The sequence below is a fragment of the Bubalus kerabau genome, chromosome 14 (assembly GCF_029407905.1).
Source record: "Bubalus kerabau isolate K-KA32 ecotype Philippines breed swamp buffalo chromosome 14, PCC_UOA_SB_1v2, whole genome shotgun sequence".
Lineage (NCBI taxonomy): Eukaryota > Metazoa > Chordata > Mammalia > Artiodactyla > Bovidae > Bubalus > Bubalus kerabau.
In genome coordinates, this window is record NC_073637.1 from 2,401,891 (window position 1) to 2,417,953 (window position 16,063).

A 16,063-nucleotide genomic window follows, 5' to 3' on the forward strand; every position below is an offset into this window, starting at 1 on the left:
CTGTTTAAATGAGCTGTGTGGACTCTGCAGCCTGCAGCAGGTAAAACTGACAAGGGTGCCTTGGCCACTCTCAGTAAAACCTGTGACTCCGGAGGGGATGAGGGCATGCAGGGGAGGCCTCGTGTTGTGCCTAAGTATAGGGAGAGCCATCTAGAGACCTTGACTGGTATTTTGGGGCATCTGTGAGGCAAGAGATTCCTGGAGCTTTTTACACCAAAGGGTGCAACTCTTAGGTGACAGCACAAGTTTGTAAAAATGTACAGATGAGGCTGTTTGTGAGTCAAGTCACTGGGTGCTAAGACAACTGCCTGGTGTTTGGCCAGTCATGCTGACCCTCCAGTCTGGCCCTGTATCAGAGTCGTCCTGGTTAAAAATGAGGAGCAGCTCCCCTCTGAGCTCCATCTTCCATGACGGTTGGCACTTCTCTGCCTATAGTCTTGGAACTCCCACTGCTGTTCCCCGAGTTCATCCCACCCTGGAGCTCCCCAGGTGGACAGGGTCCAGCAGCCTGACATCTGGAAAGGGACTGAGAATAGGTGAGGCTATTCCTCGTGCAGGTGGAGCAGGCCAAAGGCCCAGGTTCATCTCCATCCTGCACCAAGGCAGCTCGGCAGCCCCTAAGCTTGTTGGGTACTGCTTCTGTGACCCAGAGCGTAATGAGCAGCTGGGTACAGAGGGTCATGGGCTCAGGAGGTCCAGTTTCAGTAATTGCAGCTCTAGTGGCATGTTGTATGGGGGAAAGAGGGCAGTTTCTTGCATCAGAAGCCCTTGGACAACTGAGTGCCATCATGAGCAGTCCAGAGACTCCAGGAGGCCTAGCAGGAGGTGGCTGAAGCCCCTTCTGTGGAGGAGTCTTGCACAAATTTGGTATTGCACCAATTTTAGCCTCTTGTTGGAGGGGTCTCCGACTCCGTAGCAGAGGATGTGACAGCGCACCATGTGCAGCAGGGCTGAGCGACACAGGCCAGCAGCAAGCGGGCCAATCAGCGACAGAGCGGAGTAGAGGCGGACACAGATACTTACTGAAAAAAGGAATCATAAATCAAAGCCAGACTGGCGGAGGAGGAACGTGAAGCCAGAGGAGCTGCCTGACAGAATAGGAGCAGTCTTGTCAGGCTGAGGCCAAGTCTGGAAACTGTATCCCATTAGGTATTGCCGGGGGAGAGGGGGTGGGATGGCGCCCAAAGTGTAGGGGAGGCTATGACGGCCTCTGCAGGGCAGCAGGGACAGCTGCTTCATGGGGCCTTGGAGGAGACGCTAGGCAGCCCATGCCACCCAAGCCCATGGACTTGTCTGCGCATCTGAGTCACCCCTCCACCCTCTCTTCTCTTCAGCCTCAAACCACCTCTCCCTCTTGCAACTGCTGGCCTTGCCTCTACTTCCTTGAGAACTCAGAAGCCATACCTTCCCTTCCCTTCATGACTACAAGCCACTGCCTCCTTTCCTCCTGGAACAGTGCAGGAAGGGTCCCCCATCCTTCCAGGACATTCCCAGGTCAGGCCCTCCCTGGTGGCAGAAGTGTGGCTTCTGGGCTAAGTTCCCCAATGCAGGGAGTCAGGAGCCAATGCCCACCTCTTAGGGGCACCTAGGTGCCCTGTAAATGTCTGGCGATGGATCCAGGAGCATGTGGAGAGGAAGGGAGGAGCATGTAGAGCAGCCCCTGTGGGTGAGGCCCAGGACCAGAGCTCAGAAACTGCCTCATGTACAATTGTGCTGCAGCCTGAGTGGGGCCACAGGGCCTGAGCCACCGCAGAGCAAGAACACATAACCACAGACTGCAGACGGACACCACGGAGAGAGGGGAGCAGGGAGGGTCAAGTCCCATTACCAGGTAGGATGGGGGGGTGGGGAGGTTGACAGCAACCAGACCTGAAAACTCTCAACCTGACATTATGAAAAGATACCAGCCACAACCACTGACAAAGGACTCAGTCCCTTGATTAGTGAGCACACGGAGGTCTGTGGTTGTCTCAAACCAAATCTCATTTACTTTCTTGGTTGTGTTCCTTAACAGTAATAAACTCTATGGATGAGTGCACAGCCTCTATAATCCTTTCCCTTCTAACAAGTACAGCTGTCTCATAACAAACTGGAAAAACAAACAACAAAGAGAAATGAGCTCACTGGAGACAAAGGTGATGGCAGGGGACTTGGGAGAAGGAGCAGGACCACAGGACGGTCCCCAGTCTGTGGACGGTGGCCTCTGTGGACAGTAGCCTAATGGGCAGTGACCATGGAGTGGACAGAGTGAGCAAGAGCACCTCAAGTCTGGGGAGGGAGAGCGAGGCACAGCCAGGGGGTCAGGGTGAAGCTGCGAGGGGTTCACTCCCTGGTGTGGATCAACTGGTGCTTGGTCAACTTTGACCGCTGGCTGAAGGCCTTTCCACAAGCCGTGCAGTCATAGGGCTTCACCCCAGTGTGGATCCGCTGGTGCTGGATGAGAACGGAGCGCTGGCTGAAGGACTTCCCACACTCACTGCACTGATAGGGCCTCTCGCCCGTGTGGATGATCTGGTGCTGAATGAGGTGAGAGCTCTGGCTGAAGCCCTTCCCACACTCGACGCAGGTGTAGGGCTTCTCTCCAGTGTGGACCTTCTGGTGGTGGATGAGGTTGGAGCTCCGGTTGAAGGCTTTGCCACACTGGTTACACTCGTGGGGTTTCAACCCATTGTGAATCCTCTGATGCTGAATGAGAGTTGAGCTCTGGCTGAAGGTTTTCCCACACTCAGTACATTCATAGGGCTTCTCCCCCGTGTGGACCCGCTGGTGCAGGATGAGGTTGGAGCTGCGGCCAAAGGTCTTTCCACACTCGCGGCACTCGTAGGGCTTGTCACCCGTGTGCACACCCTGGTGCTGCACGAGTGCGGAGCTGTGGCTGAAGGCCTTCCCGCAGACGCCGCACTCATATGGCTTCTCCCCCGTGTGGATGATCTGGTGCTTTCGGAGCACCGAGCTGTAGCTGAAGGCCTTGCCACACACAGCACACACATGAGGCTTCTCCCCAGTGTGGATCCTCCGGTGCTGGATGAGGCTCGAGCTCTGGCTGAAGGCCTTCCCACAGTCACTGCACTTGTAGGGCTTCTCCCCCGTGTGGACCCTGTGGTGTTTGATGAGGTTGGACACCCGGCTGAAGGGCTTGCCACACTCGCTACATGAGTAAGGCCTCTCCCCAGTATGGACCCTCTGGTGCTTCCTCACGTGTGAGCTCTGGCTGAAGGCCCTCCCACACTCAGTACACTCGAAGGGCTTCTCCCCTGTGTGGACCCTCTGGTGCTTGACAAGGTTGGAACTGCGCCTGAAGGCCTTCCCACAGGCATGACACACGTACGGCTTCTCGCCAGAGTGGATTCTCTGGTGCTGGATGAGGTTGGAGCTGCGCCTGAAGGTCTTCCCGCACTCACTGCATTCATAGGGCTTCTCGCTCACATGGGACTTCTGGTGCTTTTTAAGGCTGGAGCTCTGGCAGAAGGCCTTCCCACACTCAGAACACACATGCAGCTTCTCCCCATGGTGGGTAAGCTGGTGCTGGAGGAAGCCTGTGTGTGTGCTGAAGAGCCTTCCACACTCGTTACAGATGAAGGACTTGTGTCCAGTGTGCACTGTCTGATGCTGAGTAAGATCGGGGTCTCCTTCGAAGGTTTTCCCACACTCGCTGCATATGAATGGGCTTTCAGCCATGTGAAGTCCTGTGCAGCTGGGCAGATCCAGGCTGCAGGGCAGGCTCCGTATGCCAAGTGGATGGGGCCTCCCCTCTGCAGGAGGCCCCTGACACTCCACTGGGCTTGGGCTCCGGCTGCAGCTGCTCTTGATGTCATCACAGTCCACCTCTCTCTCTCCTGAGGGGCTCCTGAGAAGCATCTGTGCTACAGTGAAGGCTCCCTCCCGGTGAGGGCGGTGCATCTGCCTCTCATCCGCAGGGACCCCCCAGTCTCTTTCTTCTACACCACCACGGAGTCCTCTAAGCTCAGGTGTCTGGGGAGCATCACTGCCAGAGCTGTCTGATATTTCTACCTGTGACTCCAAGTCCTCAGAAACTTCTTCCTTCTGAACAAACTCCTGGCCCTTAGTCCTGGTGTCCCAGCCTGAAATGACAAACAGAAAGTCATATGGCGCCCCCTCCCCAATGGTCTTCATGCTCTCTCTTTCCCTTTAGCCCGTCTCAGCTGAAATACCTCACAGAAGAGGACTTCTCTGACCACTGCTCCCAACAGGGCTCCATATCCCAAGGCTGGAGCCATGCAGGGGTGCTGAGTGGGAGGGGTGAAGGGCACCCCACAGTACTCTCAGCCTCCTTGGGCCTGCTGCCCCCTGACCTGCCCATCGGTTCAGGAATGATTTCCATTCCCTTACTGGAATTTCTAGAATCTCCCCCCACAACAGCATTTTGTCTCCCCACGTCACCTGGGGGCTTCTGTTCTCCTCAACGCAGACCCAACTGTGTCATCTGCTCAGCCTGACTGCCCTGCCCATGTGTCTGGTGGTGACAGTTTGCATTCTGGTCACCTGACTCATGGCCCAGCTGGCCAAGACCCCCTCCATGGAGCTTGACCGTGTGGCTGCACACAGTGAGGCAACCTGCTTCACCCTCCTGCTGACCGTCAGGCAGGCCTGTCATCACACCTGCAGGTGGGCTACCATCTTCTCCCAGGGCCCCAGCTGCGGGACGCCAGTGGGGCTCCCGTGGGGCTCCCATGTGTGATAGGGGCACAGTGAGGGCTGCAGAGACAAACAGGGTGGTCACTGCAGGAAACAAGGGTCTGGACAGGGTGGCCCAGGGAGCCCCGCCCTCTCCTGGCTGCACAAGAAGGGACATAGCTTTTCCATGAAAGGTCAGAGAGGACCCATTCTGGGCTCTGTGGCTGCAGTCTCTGTCAGAAGGTCTGCTCTGTTACAATCCTTAAAAAACTGTGAACTGTTCTTTGCTTGCAGGTCATAAACAAATGGTGAGCTGGATCTGGCCTGTGGGGCATGGCTCGCTGACCCAACTGAGACAAGATCATTGGTGTGGCTCCTGAGGGAGTGGAAATGGAAACTGCTTTGGGGGCCAGAGAGACTATTGGCCTGGAAGGATTTTACTGAGACAGGAAACAAGAGTGAGTCCTATGGGTGAGGGTAATGGCATTTTTTATTTGGTAGACTGGATACAATTCTCTGCAACATAAGAATTACTGGAAACAATAATGAAAGTTCTTTTTTTTTGAAAGGAAATATAAAATCAAAAATATGCTTTAAGAAAATTTTTCATTAAAAACACTGGGTTTAATGGTGAAGGAAAAGATGTGTAAACAAATGCACTTGTTTGCCACACTGCCCCCACAAGTGTGGCACCGACTGGCCCAGCCAGCACACAGCAAACCTGTTAGACTTCCCAAGAGGAAACAATGGAGGCCTGTATGATTAGCTGCTCCCAGGTTTGTGAAAAATGTCCCATTGGAACCATGCTCACAAGTCCTCGTGTGGCTGTGGCTGTCGAGGGGCCCAGCAGAGACTCAGCAGCACCTGCCCCGCCACACGAGCCCCCAGCAGCACCGCAGCCTCGGCCGGGGGCTCCACCCCTCTCCATCCCCACAGGGGCTCTGTTATGTGTATTGAGGTGAAGTTAACAAACAAAATAACTGTTTTAAATGAACACTTCGGTGGCATTTAGTACATTTACAATGTTGTGCAATCAAAATCTGTATCTTGTTCCAAGACATTTCATTTCCATCACCTCAAAGCCCCAGTGCATTAGTCCATATCTCCTGGCCCCCAGCGCCTGGTGACCACCCACCTGCATTTTGTCTCCATGGATTTACCTCATTCCTGACCTTGCATGTGGATGAAATCAAGATACACAACTTTTGATGTCTGGACTCTTCCTCTCAACCTAATGTTTCTGCAGGTTCAGTCACTGCAGTAGGTACCAGTGCTTCACTCCCTTATGACTGAATAATATCACACTGTACAGACATAACACATCTGGTTTCTGCATCCATCCACTGAGGGGCATCTGGGTTGCTTACACCTCTTGACTACTGTGAACAGTGCTATGAATATGACATACGTGTACTTGATGAGTATTTGCCTTGAATTCTGCGGGTATGTATCCAGCAGTGGAATTACTGGGTCACACAGTAATGCCAGGGCTTCCCAGGTGGTGCTAGTGGTAAAGAACCCCCGCCTGCCAATGCAGGAGACATGTGTTCAATCTTTGGGTTGGGAAGATCCCCTAGAGGAGGGGATGGCAACCCACTCCAGTATTCCTGCCTGGATAATCCCACAGACAGAGGAGCCTGGTGGGCTACACTCCATAGGGTTGCAAAAAGTCAGACACAACTGAAGTGACTGAGCATGCACGCATGGTAATGCTAGGTTTAAACTTTGAGGAACTGCCAAACTATACTCCACCATGGCTATACCATTCTACATTCCCACCATTGTTGGTGTATAGAAACACAACTGATTATGTGTACTGATCTGTATTATGCAATTCTACTGAATTCATTTAATATTAGCTCTGCTGCTGCTGCTGCTGCTAAGTCGCTTCAGTTGTGTCCGACTCTGTGCGACCCCATAGATGGCCTCCTACCAGGCTCCTCTGTCCCTGAGATTCTCCAGGCAAGAACACTGGAGTGGGTTGCCATTTCCTTCTCCAATGCATGAAAGTGAAAAGTGAATGTGAAGCCACTCAGTCGTGTCTGACTCTTAGCGACCTCATGGACTGCCTAGCAGGTTTTTAATGGATTCTTTGGGATTCCCTATTATATATATAGGATTGTGCCTTATACAAACAGAGGTAGTTCTATTTCTTCCTTCCCAATTTGAATGCCTTTTTTTTTTCTGGCCTGATTGCTCTGGTTAGAACTTCCAACACAGTACTGAAGAGCAGAGGTGAAAGCAGGCATATTTTCCTGATTTATGGGGAAAACCTTTTCATATTTCACTAACGTACATGATGTTAGCTGTTAGCTGTGGGTTTTTCATGAATGCCCTTTATCGTGTTGAGGAGGTTGCCTTGAATGGAGTTCTCAGTGTTTTCATTATGAAAATGAATTTGGTTTTGTCAAATACTTTTTTTTTTTTTTTTGCATCAATTGAGATGATTATAGCTTTTCCCCTTCATTCGATTAATGTGGTAAATGACACTGATTGGTTCTTATGTTGAACCACTCTTGTGTTCCTGGGTTACATCCCACTTGGTCATGGGATATAACACTTTTATTAATGCTGCTGGATTCAGTTTGCTAGCATTTTGTTGAGGGTTTTGTATATACAGCCACAAAATGTCTTAATGTATAATTTTCTTTTCCTGTGGTGTCTTTGATTATCCTTCCTTTTGTATAGTTTGCAAGCTTGACAAAACAGCATAAATCCTTCTTTAAATGTCTTGTGATGCCATTTGGCCCTGGTTTGTTAGTTTTAAAAGTTACAGATTCAATCTTTAATTGTTATAAGTCTTACTTTCTACCTATTCTTGAGTCACTCTTGGTGATTTGTCTCTTTTTTAGGAATTTAGCTCTTTCATGTAGGTTATCTAATTTGTTGGTGTGCAACTGCTTTTTACTCTTTTTTACTTTTGTATAGTCGGTAATAATGTCCCCATCCCATTTTCATTTGATTTTCAGTGTGTTGTTTTTGTCATTTGTTGATCATTTCAAAAAAAACTTTTAAATACATTGATTCTCTTATTGCTATTCCAGTCTCTATTTCTGCTTCGATGTTCATTATTTCCTTCCATCAGCTCTGGGTTTCGTTTAGTCTTCTCACAGACCCCTAGGATGTCAAGTTAAGTACTGCTGTGAGACCTATCTATCCTCCTCCTAATATAGGCATTGACTGCTGTAAATTTCTGCTCTGGGCTTCCCCACATCCTGTGAGTTCTCGGAGTTTGTGGCTTTGTTTTCATTTGTCTGTAGGTATGTTCTAACTTCCCTTGTGGTTTCTTCTTCGACCAACTGGTTAAGAGTGTGTGGTTTTACTTCAACAAATTTATGCATTTTCCAGTTTTCCTGCAGTTATTGCTTGGAGATGATACTTTATATTATTTCAACATTGATTGAGACTGGTTTTGTAGTCTAATATATGGCCTACATTGAAGAATGTTTCATATGCACTTAAGAAGACTGTATCTGCTCCCTTGGACAGAGGGTATATCTATGTCTCTTAGGTCTATTAATTATAGTATTGCTCAAATCCCCTGTTTCGTTACTAAACTTCTGTTTAGATGTTTTTCTTGACTTTTGGAAGTGAGGTATTAAAGTCTCCAACTGCTACTGTAGAAGCATCTCTTTCTTCCCTCAAATCTATGCCTGCTTCATATGTTTTGGGGTTCTTTTCAGTGTTTATGTTTATCACTACTCTATCTTTTTGATTAATTGACTTGTTTATCAATATATATCAAACTGTGGTGCTGGAGAAGACTCTTGAGAGTCCCCTGGACAGCAAGGAGAACAAACCAGTCAATCCTAAAGGAAATCAACCCTGAATATTCATTGGAAGGACTGATGCGAAAGCTGAAGCTCCAATACTTTGGCCACCTGATATGAAGAGTCGACTCACTGGAAAAGACCCTGATGCTGGGAAAGACTGAGGGCATGAGGAGAAGGGGACGACAGATTAGATGGTTGGAAGGCATCAACTCAGTAGACAGGAGTTTGAGCAAACTCTGGGAGACAGTAAAGGACAGGGAAGCCTGGCGGGCTGCAGTACATGGGGTCGCAAAAGTCAGACATGACTAAATGACTGAACAACAATCTTCCTGATTAATTAACTCATTTATCAATATATAATATCCTTCTTTTCTCTTGTACAGTTGTTTGACATAGTTTACTTTGTCCGATATGTATAGCAACCCCAGGTCTCTTTTGTTACTATTTGCATGGAACATATCTTTTTCACCTTTCACTTTAAGCTTAGTTTTTCCTTTGGAAGCCTCCTGAACTAAGCCTCCTGTAGACAGTATATAGTTGGGTCATACTTTTTTAAATCCATTCTGTCTGTATTTGCCTGTTGACATATCTGCCTGTTGACAAGAGTTTAAACCATTAACATTTAATTACTGACAAAGAAGGACTTACTTCTACCACTTTGCTTCTTAAATCTTTTCAATTTCTTTGACCTCTGTGTTCCTCATTTAATCTATTACTATCTTCCTTTGTGTTCAGTTTATTTTTTGTAGCATACCATTTGATATTCTTGATTCCTTTTGTGTATATTTTAAAGATACTTTCTTAGTTGTACCATGGAGATTATAATTAATATTCTAACATCCTAAAACAATCTAATTTGGCCCTCTCCCTTCAGCTTTTCTGGTCCCCTGCCCCATCTTTATCGAAATAAATTGCCATAGAACATCATGTAAGTTATCTTTTTTTTTAATAAAGAAATTTTTGGGCTGTGCTGGGTCTTCACTGCTTTGCATCATCTTTCTTTAGTTGCAGGGGTAGGGGGTGCACTACTCTTCAGTTGCAGTGCACAGGCTTCTCATTGCGGTGGCTTCTCTTGTTGCAAAGTATGGGCTCTAGGGGCACATGGGCCTCAGTAGTTACAGCTCACGGGTTCTGGAGCACTGGCACAGTAGCTGTGGTACACAGGCTTAGCTGCATTGTGGCATGTGGGATCCTCCTGGAGCAGGGATTGAATCTGTGTACCCTGAATTGGCAGGTGGATTCTTAACTTCTGGACCACCAGGAAAGTCCGTCATATTAAGTTTAAAGTGCACAATGGGATGAATTGATACACATATATATGCAAATGATGACCACCATAAGGTTAACTGACATATCCATCACCTTGCACAGTATCCACTGTGTGTGTGCGTGTGTGTGTGTGTGTGTGTGTGGTGAGAACTTTCAAGATCAACTCTCCTGGCAGTTGACAAGTACATTATACATTATTAACTACAGTCACCATGCTGTATGTTGAATCCTCAGAATAAAGCCACCAAGTTTGAACTGTTAACCAAAGTAGCCACAGCATCATACAGAAACTCCACTCCTATAGAGATACGTTGCTACCTTTATGTTGTTGCAGTCACAAATGTATCCTTACATGTTATATGTTAAGTAGTATAGGTTTATGATCATTTCACACATTTGTCTTTTAAATCATATAGGAAATAAAAAGTCAGGTTATAAACCAATACAACAATACTAGCTTTTATCCTTACCTATGTGGTTAATTCTATCAGAGATCTTTGGTTCTCTGTATAGCTTTGAGCTCCTACCTAATACCCTTTCCTCTTAGCCTGTAACACTTCCTCTGACACTTGTCACAGGGCACGTCTGTTAGTGATAAACACCCTGAGCTTTTGTTTATCCAAGAATACCTTAACTTTGTCTTTACTCTGAAAGATAATTTTGCCAGATGTAGAATTCTTAGTTGGCAGTTTCATTCTCTAAGCAGTTTAAATATGTCATCCCACTGCCTTCCAACCTCCAAGGGCTGATGAGAAACCAGCTGTTCGTCTTACTGAGGATCCCTTATACAAGATGGTTTGCTTCTCTCTTGTTGATTTCAAGATTCAATCTTCCAACAGTTTGATTATAATGAGTCCTGGTGTGGATCTCTTTGACTCTGTCCTACTGGGAGCTTTCTAGACATGTAGGTTCAAAGCTTTTTTGCATCTTTCATCAAATTTAACATGTTTTCCGCCCCTTTCTATCTTTCTCACCTCTTTCTTGGACTCCCATGTGTGTGTTGGTTTCCTTGATAGTATCCCACTGAGAGGGTAACAGGCAGGAAGGCTAGGGGCCCCCAACAGAGGAAATAGGCTGCAAGTGTCAGACGTTGTTTCTCTCTCTCTTAAGCAGCAGGAGGAAACAAACTACAATTGTCAGATTTTTTTCTCTTCTCTATACAAAATTAAAAGGAAGTTTCTTTTAAAATTCTGTGTTGCCATGATGACACCTGAACTTAACTTTTCTCAAACCTGAGCTAACCAATGAGTTTTTCTTATGGAAATGTTTTTAAGATTAAGAAATGTTTTTCTTAACATTAAGCTATGTTAATGAACTATGTATTTACCTTAGACTCTATCTTTCTTCAAGTCGGTTCCACCTAAGACTCAGAACCGATAATGGCTCAACAAACCAGTATGTTTTACTCACGGAAATGTTCTCTTAAACTATGTGAATGAGACTATGTATTTGCTTGGAAATCTGCCTCTCTTCAAGATTCATGTCAGTTGTTTTATGGTCCGGGATGACTCACCTTGTGCCAATGTTATCTCAAAACGCATGTTGTGGGTGAGGGGCCTGGTGCCACTCTGAGTTTTGAGACATTTCCTTTTAACAACTTGCTAATTCTCATTGGAGAAGACTCTGATGCTGGGAGGGATTGGGGGCAGGAGGAGAAGGGGACGACAGAGGATGAGATGGCTGGATGGCATCACTGACTCGATGGACGTGAGTCTCAGTGAACTCCAGGAGTTGGTGATGGACAGAGAGGCCTGGCGTGCTGCGATTCATGGGGTCTCGGAGAGTCGGACACGACTGAGCGACTGATCTGATCTGATCTGAATAGGTATATAACTTCTTGCTAAAAACTAGCAAGGGAGCACTTTTTCTGCCCCCTTCTGATGTCTATGTCAGAAGCATTCTCTATCTCTTTTATACTTTAATAAATCTTTATTACACAAAAGCTCTGAGCAGTCAAGCCTTGTCACTGACCGCAGATTGAATTCCTCTCCTCCAGAGGACAAGAATCCCAGTGTCTTTCACGGCTCTGCAACAACCTTTCACCACGAGTCTGTTAGGCTCTGTTCACTTTTCTTCAACTTTTTTCTTTCTGCTACTCAGACTGGGTAACTTCAAGTTCACCAGTTCTATAGCCTGCTCAAACCTGCTATTGAAATCCTCCAGAAAACTCTTCACTTCAGTTACTTTAGTTCTCCCTCCAGGACTTCTTTATTTTGACTGCACCACGAGGTATGTGAGATCTTAGTTCCCCTGCCAGGGATCGAACCTGTGCTCCATGCAGTGTGAAGCAGCCTTAACCACTGGAGCACCAGGAAGTCCCAGCTCTAGGACTTCCACTCTGTTTCTCTTTATAATAAATAAAATGTGAATTGTATATTTACAACTATCTCTACTGACTTTTTCAGTTCGTTCATACATAGATTTTAGTTCCCTGTCCATGGTTTCTTTCAGATCTTTGAGCTTTTTTTTTATTTATAATCTGAGTTTATTTATAATCTGTTAAGTATCTGTGCTTTTTCAGGGACACTTCTGTCAATTAATCTTTTTCCCTTGAATGGGCCAGCTGTATTTTCTGCTTATTTGTATTCTTTATGATTTTTTTGTTAAAAACTAAACATTTAAGAATATTTACTGTGCTCCGCTGGGACACTACTCCAGCACTAATTATTACTCTGCGTGGCTCCTGGCTTCCACAGATCGCAGAGATCAGCTGGAGGTGACACTACAATCTTCATAGGTCTTTTCTGAGTATACCTTCTATCCTGGGTTTCTATACATGGCTTTCTAAATTCCCTGACACACAAGGGTGCTTTTGAATGTCCTCATTTCTCCGCCCTTCCCTCCTGGGCTTTAGGAAGTTGACTGTACTGTTAAGTGATGTCCCAAGTGCCTGTGGAAGTTCAGTTCATGTTTCTATGTTTTGAGCCCAGCACTTTCCACCAAGTAATTCTGAGTTAGGCAACACAAACACTTTGATTCAACTCTTTTTCCAACCCCACACAGGGAAGAACAAAATGATTTCTGAATAAGTTCTGCTCTGCTCCCTCTGGAAGCAGGCACCAGGCCCCACACTAGGAACACAGGATGCTCACTTTCAATATGCTGCTGAACCAGGAAGTATCTGTGAAGCTTTCCTTTTTAAGTTGCCTTTTTCTTGATTCAGCATTTGCTTGGTTGCTGTAAACCTGTTTTCTAGATTTCTGACTATGTTGGTCCTGATAGCTTCTACTTGTTTTTGTTTAATAGTTTATGTGAAGAAATGGGTGTCTGGAGCTGCCTATTCCACTATTTTGCTCTATAGTGGCTTTTAAAACATGAGCTACCATCAACCTGTGTTTTACCTGGAGCAAGGGTCTTGACCTAACTCGCCATTCTCTGCTTGGCACACCCTTGGTCATCTAACAGCAAGTTTTTCCCTCAGAGCCACTTCTTGGCCCCATCATGCCTCTCATCCTCTACCCATCTCATCCTTCCAACACACCTATGACCATCTCTGCCCTTAGCCCAACCTTCTCCAGCCACACAGAGTCTGCCCACGATACTCTGCCCACATGTCCTCAGTATAATACTTCCCATATAGGTGTATTCTTGTAAAACAGCCATCATCAGATCCCAGCAAGGAAAGCTAACAGTGAGTAATTCCTGATCCCTGCTGAAAGGGCCACAGAAGAGGCAACTTGGTGAGGTGTCTTCAGGAAGGACTGTCTGGAATCTAACAGGGATGGGAGCAGCTGGGCAGTGTGAATGCAGCCAGGAGGGAACAGGGCCAAGGCCTGGAGGACTAGGATTAGACCTGAGGGCAGGACTACCACCAGTCTGGCAAGGAAGTTAGGCAGGACTCAGCTGGTGATCATCATGTCACACCCTCTATTTCAGGTGAAGAAACCAGAGTCCTGCTCAGGGCACCAGGGCACCCAGGTGCCAGGCCAACTTCCTCTCTGACCTCCAGCCTTGGCCCTGCAAGTCCACAAGGCATTCTGCCCCAAATGCTGACAGGACACCTCCAGAGGTAAGTGCAGGGGAATGTAGACCAAGTCTCCCCAGAACAAGGGCATCAGTAGGGAATGCACACCCAGTACCTGGCTGCTGATGGTGAGGGGAGGTGGCTCCTGGCTCAGCGTCACCACAACAGAGGGAACCATGAAGTGCAGATCCAGGGTGGGTCTCGGCAGGAGCATCACTCCACACAGGCCTGGGCTCTAGGGGTCCAAGGGGATGGTCCAGGAACTGAGAGCTCCACTGCTGCCTCTTTAGAGCATACTCTGAGGCTGGGCATGGCTGGGACCTGGAGACCAGCAAGGACACAGGTGAGTGTGCAGAGCGGGTAACTCCAGCGGTTCACTGGCACACCAGGCAGGGGTCACTTCCTCCACCCCTCACCCTGAGACCTCAGGAAGGCCTGATGATTGATACCACATTCTCTGATGCTGGAACAAATGGAGGTCAGCCAGCCAAGGAGACACAGACTCACAAGCCAGGGCCACAGGTGGGAAGGAATGAGATACTGACCACAGAGTAAGGTGACCCACAGCGCCTGTGAGCACACCCGGAAGGGCCCAAGATTGCCATAGTAAGAGGAAGCAGCTCTCATGGCGCCTGTACCTGCTGTGAGCCACCCTGGTCCTGACACAATGCCCTGAAAGTGGACCAACTGACCTTCACAGGGAGCAGCAGCTTCAGAGGCCGGGCTGCCAGGGGAGCCTCACCACAGACATGCATGGAGTCATCACAGTGTCACTCTACTGGCCAGCCTGAGTTCTGCCACCCAGCAGCACCCGCAGTGGTTGTCCCCATCCCACCCTCCTGGGCTGTCCTCCCACTGCACCAGTGGCTGGCTCCCTCCCAGACTCCTCCTTAGCTCCCTCTTCACACTGGTGTCCCAGGATTCACTTCTGCATCCACATCAAATTCCCTGGCTAATCTGTCCAGTCCTGAGGTACCAACATCCTTTACCCCATGAAGACTCTAAAGACTGGCCTCATCTCCAGCTTTAACTGGTATCTCCAAGTAGGGAGGCATGCCCAGTCAGGCACAGGATGGGACCCCATATGGACAAGTTACTGATTTTCTCCCCCTCCCTACTGTCCTGTCTCTGAGCATATGCACCATGCCCTGGCCAGCGTCCCACCTAGGAGGGGGCAACATCCCTCGGCCCCGGATTCACACCGCACCATAAGCAGGTACCACTGACCCCCTCGTCCTTCAGTAATGAAGACGAAGCAGGAAGTGTTGGCAGACACTGCCTCCCAACCCTTGGACTGACTTTCTCCTCTTGGACTCATGCTTTCAGTGTTTCCAAAACACCCACTACATGTCAAGGTATTCTGAGGACAGTGTAACCATCACCCTCACGGATTTCAGCGGGGAGACAGGTAACAGCAAATGCATCAGTGAGACGGGCAGGTGCGCTGGGCACAGGTAGCAGAGAAGGGGCAGAGCCTGGGGCAGGTGGGCATTTCAACCAGGTCCTGGCTGGAAAGGCAGAAGAAGGCAGGGGTGAGACAGGACAGAGGTGTGAACACAGCTCAGAGGCAGTTCCTGAGGGAGGCGGGGGTGCACAGACTGGAAGAGGCTTTGACTACCTGAGGAAAGTGAGGCACCAGCCGCATTTCTCCACTGGGAGGCAGAATTAATGAAACATCTCTGGAAGATTCACCTGGCGTGGCCGCTCGGAGAGACGGTGCACAAGCAGGGAGAACACTGACTCAAGGCACTCATCCATGCAGCAACAGAACAGAGCAGGGGGAACCTTCACTCTCTCTCCCCTTGGAGAGTCCATGCTTTGTAGTATTATTCAGTTCATTTTAAAATCTTGAGGTTATCATCACTGCCTCTGAACAGGGGCACAGTCACATGGCTCAAAATTCAAAAGGTTAACGAGAACATAAGGTGACGCATCCCCCAGCCTGCCACAGTGCCCATTCCCAGTTTCCAGCATGCCCATCCTGGTTACTCTAAACTTACATAAGCAAACATGAGTATTTTTTCTTTGTCTTTTTATTATAAGTTACACCAAACTATGTCATTTTACATCTTGTTCTTCTCACTTTAGTATTTGTGGGATCCTGTCCAGGAGGTAGCAGGATGCTCCTCCCCATCCACGTCTACATCCTAATCCCCGGGACCTACACTACACAGCAAGAGAGATTTTGCAGAGGAAATTAAGGCTACAGGCCTGAATTACCTGGTGGACCCAATCTAATCACGCGAGCCATTGCTGACTCGGATGCATGGATCGTGTGCAAGGAGTGGGGTCTCCAGGAGATAAGGACAGTCAGCAAGGAAAAAGCAACCTCAGGAGTTGGATTCTACCAATGAGCTTGGAAGCTGATTCTCCTGGCTAAAGGCTCAACCTAGTGCTAAGCAAATACACAACTGTGAGGATT

At 48.1% G+C, this 16,063-nt stretch overlaps 1 protein-coding gene across 1 annotated transcript; it reads right to left on the reverse strand.

Moving 5' to 3' along the window:
- Positions 1-925: 925 nt before the first annotated feature.
- Positions 926-13,953, reverse strand: ZNF16 (zinc finger protein 16). The gene is given in 3 exon segments (XM_055545440.1): positions 926-4,082; positions 13,757-13,856; positions 13,858-13,953. Coding segments are annotated over 3 exon segments (1,956 nt in total). The 3' UTR covers positions 926-2,322.
- Positions 13,954-16,063: the final 2,110 nt, after the last annotated feature.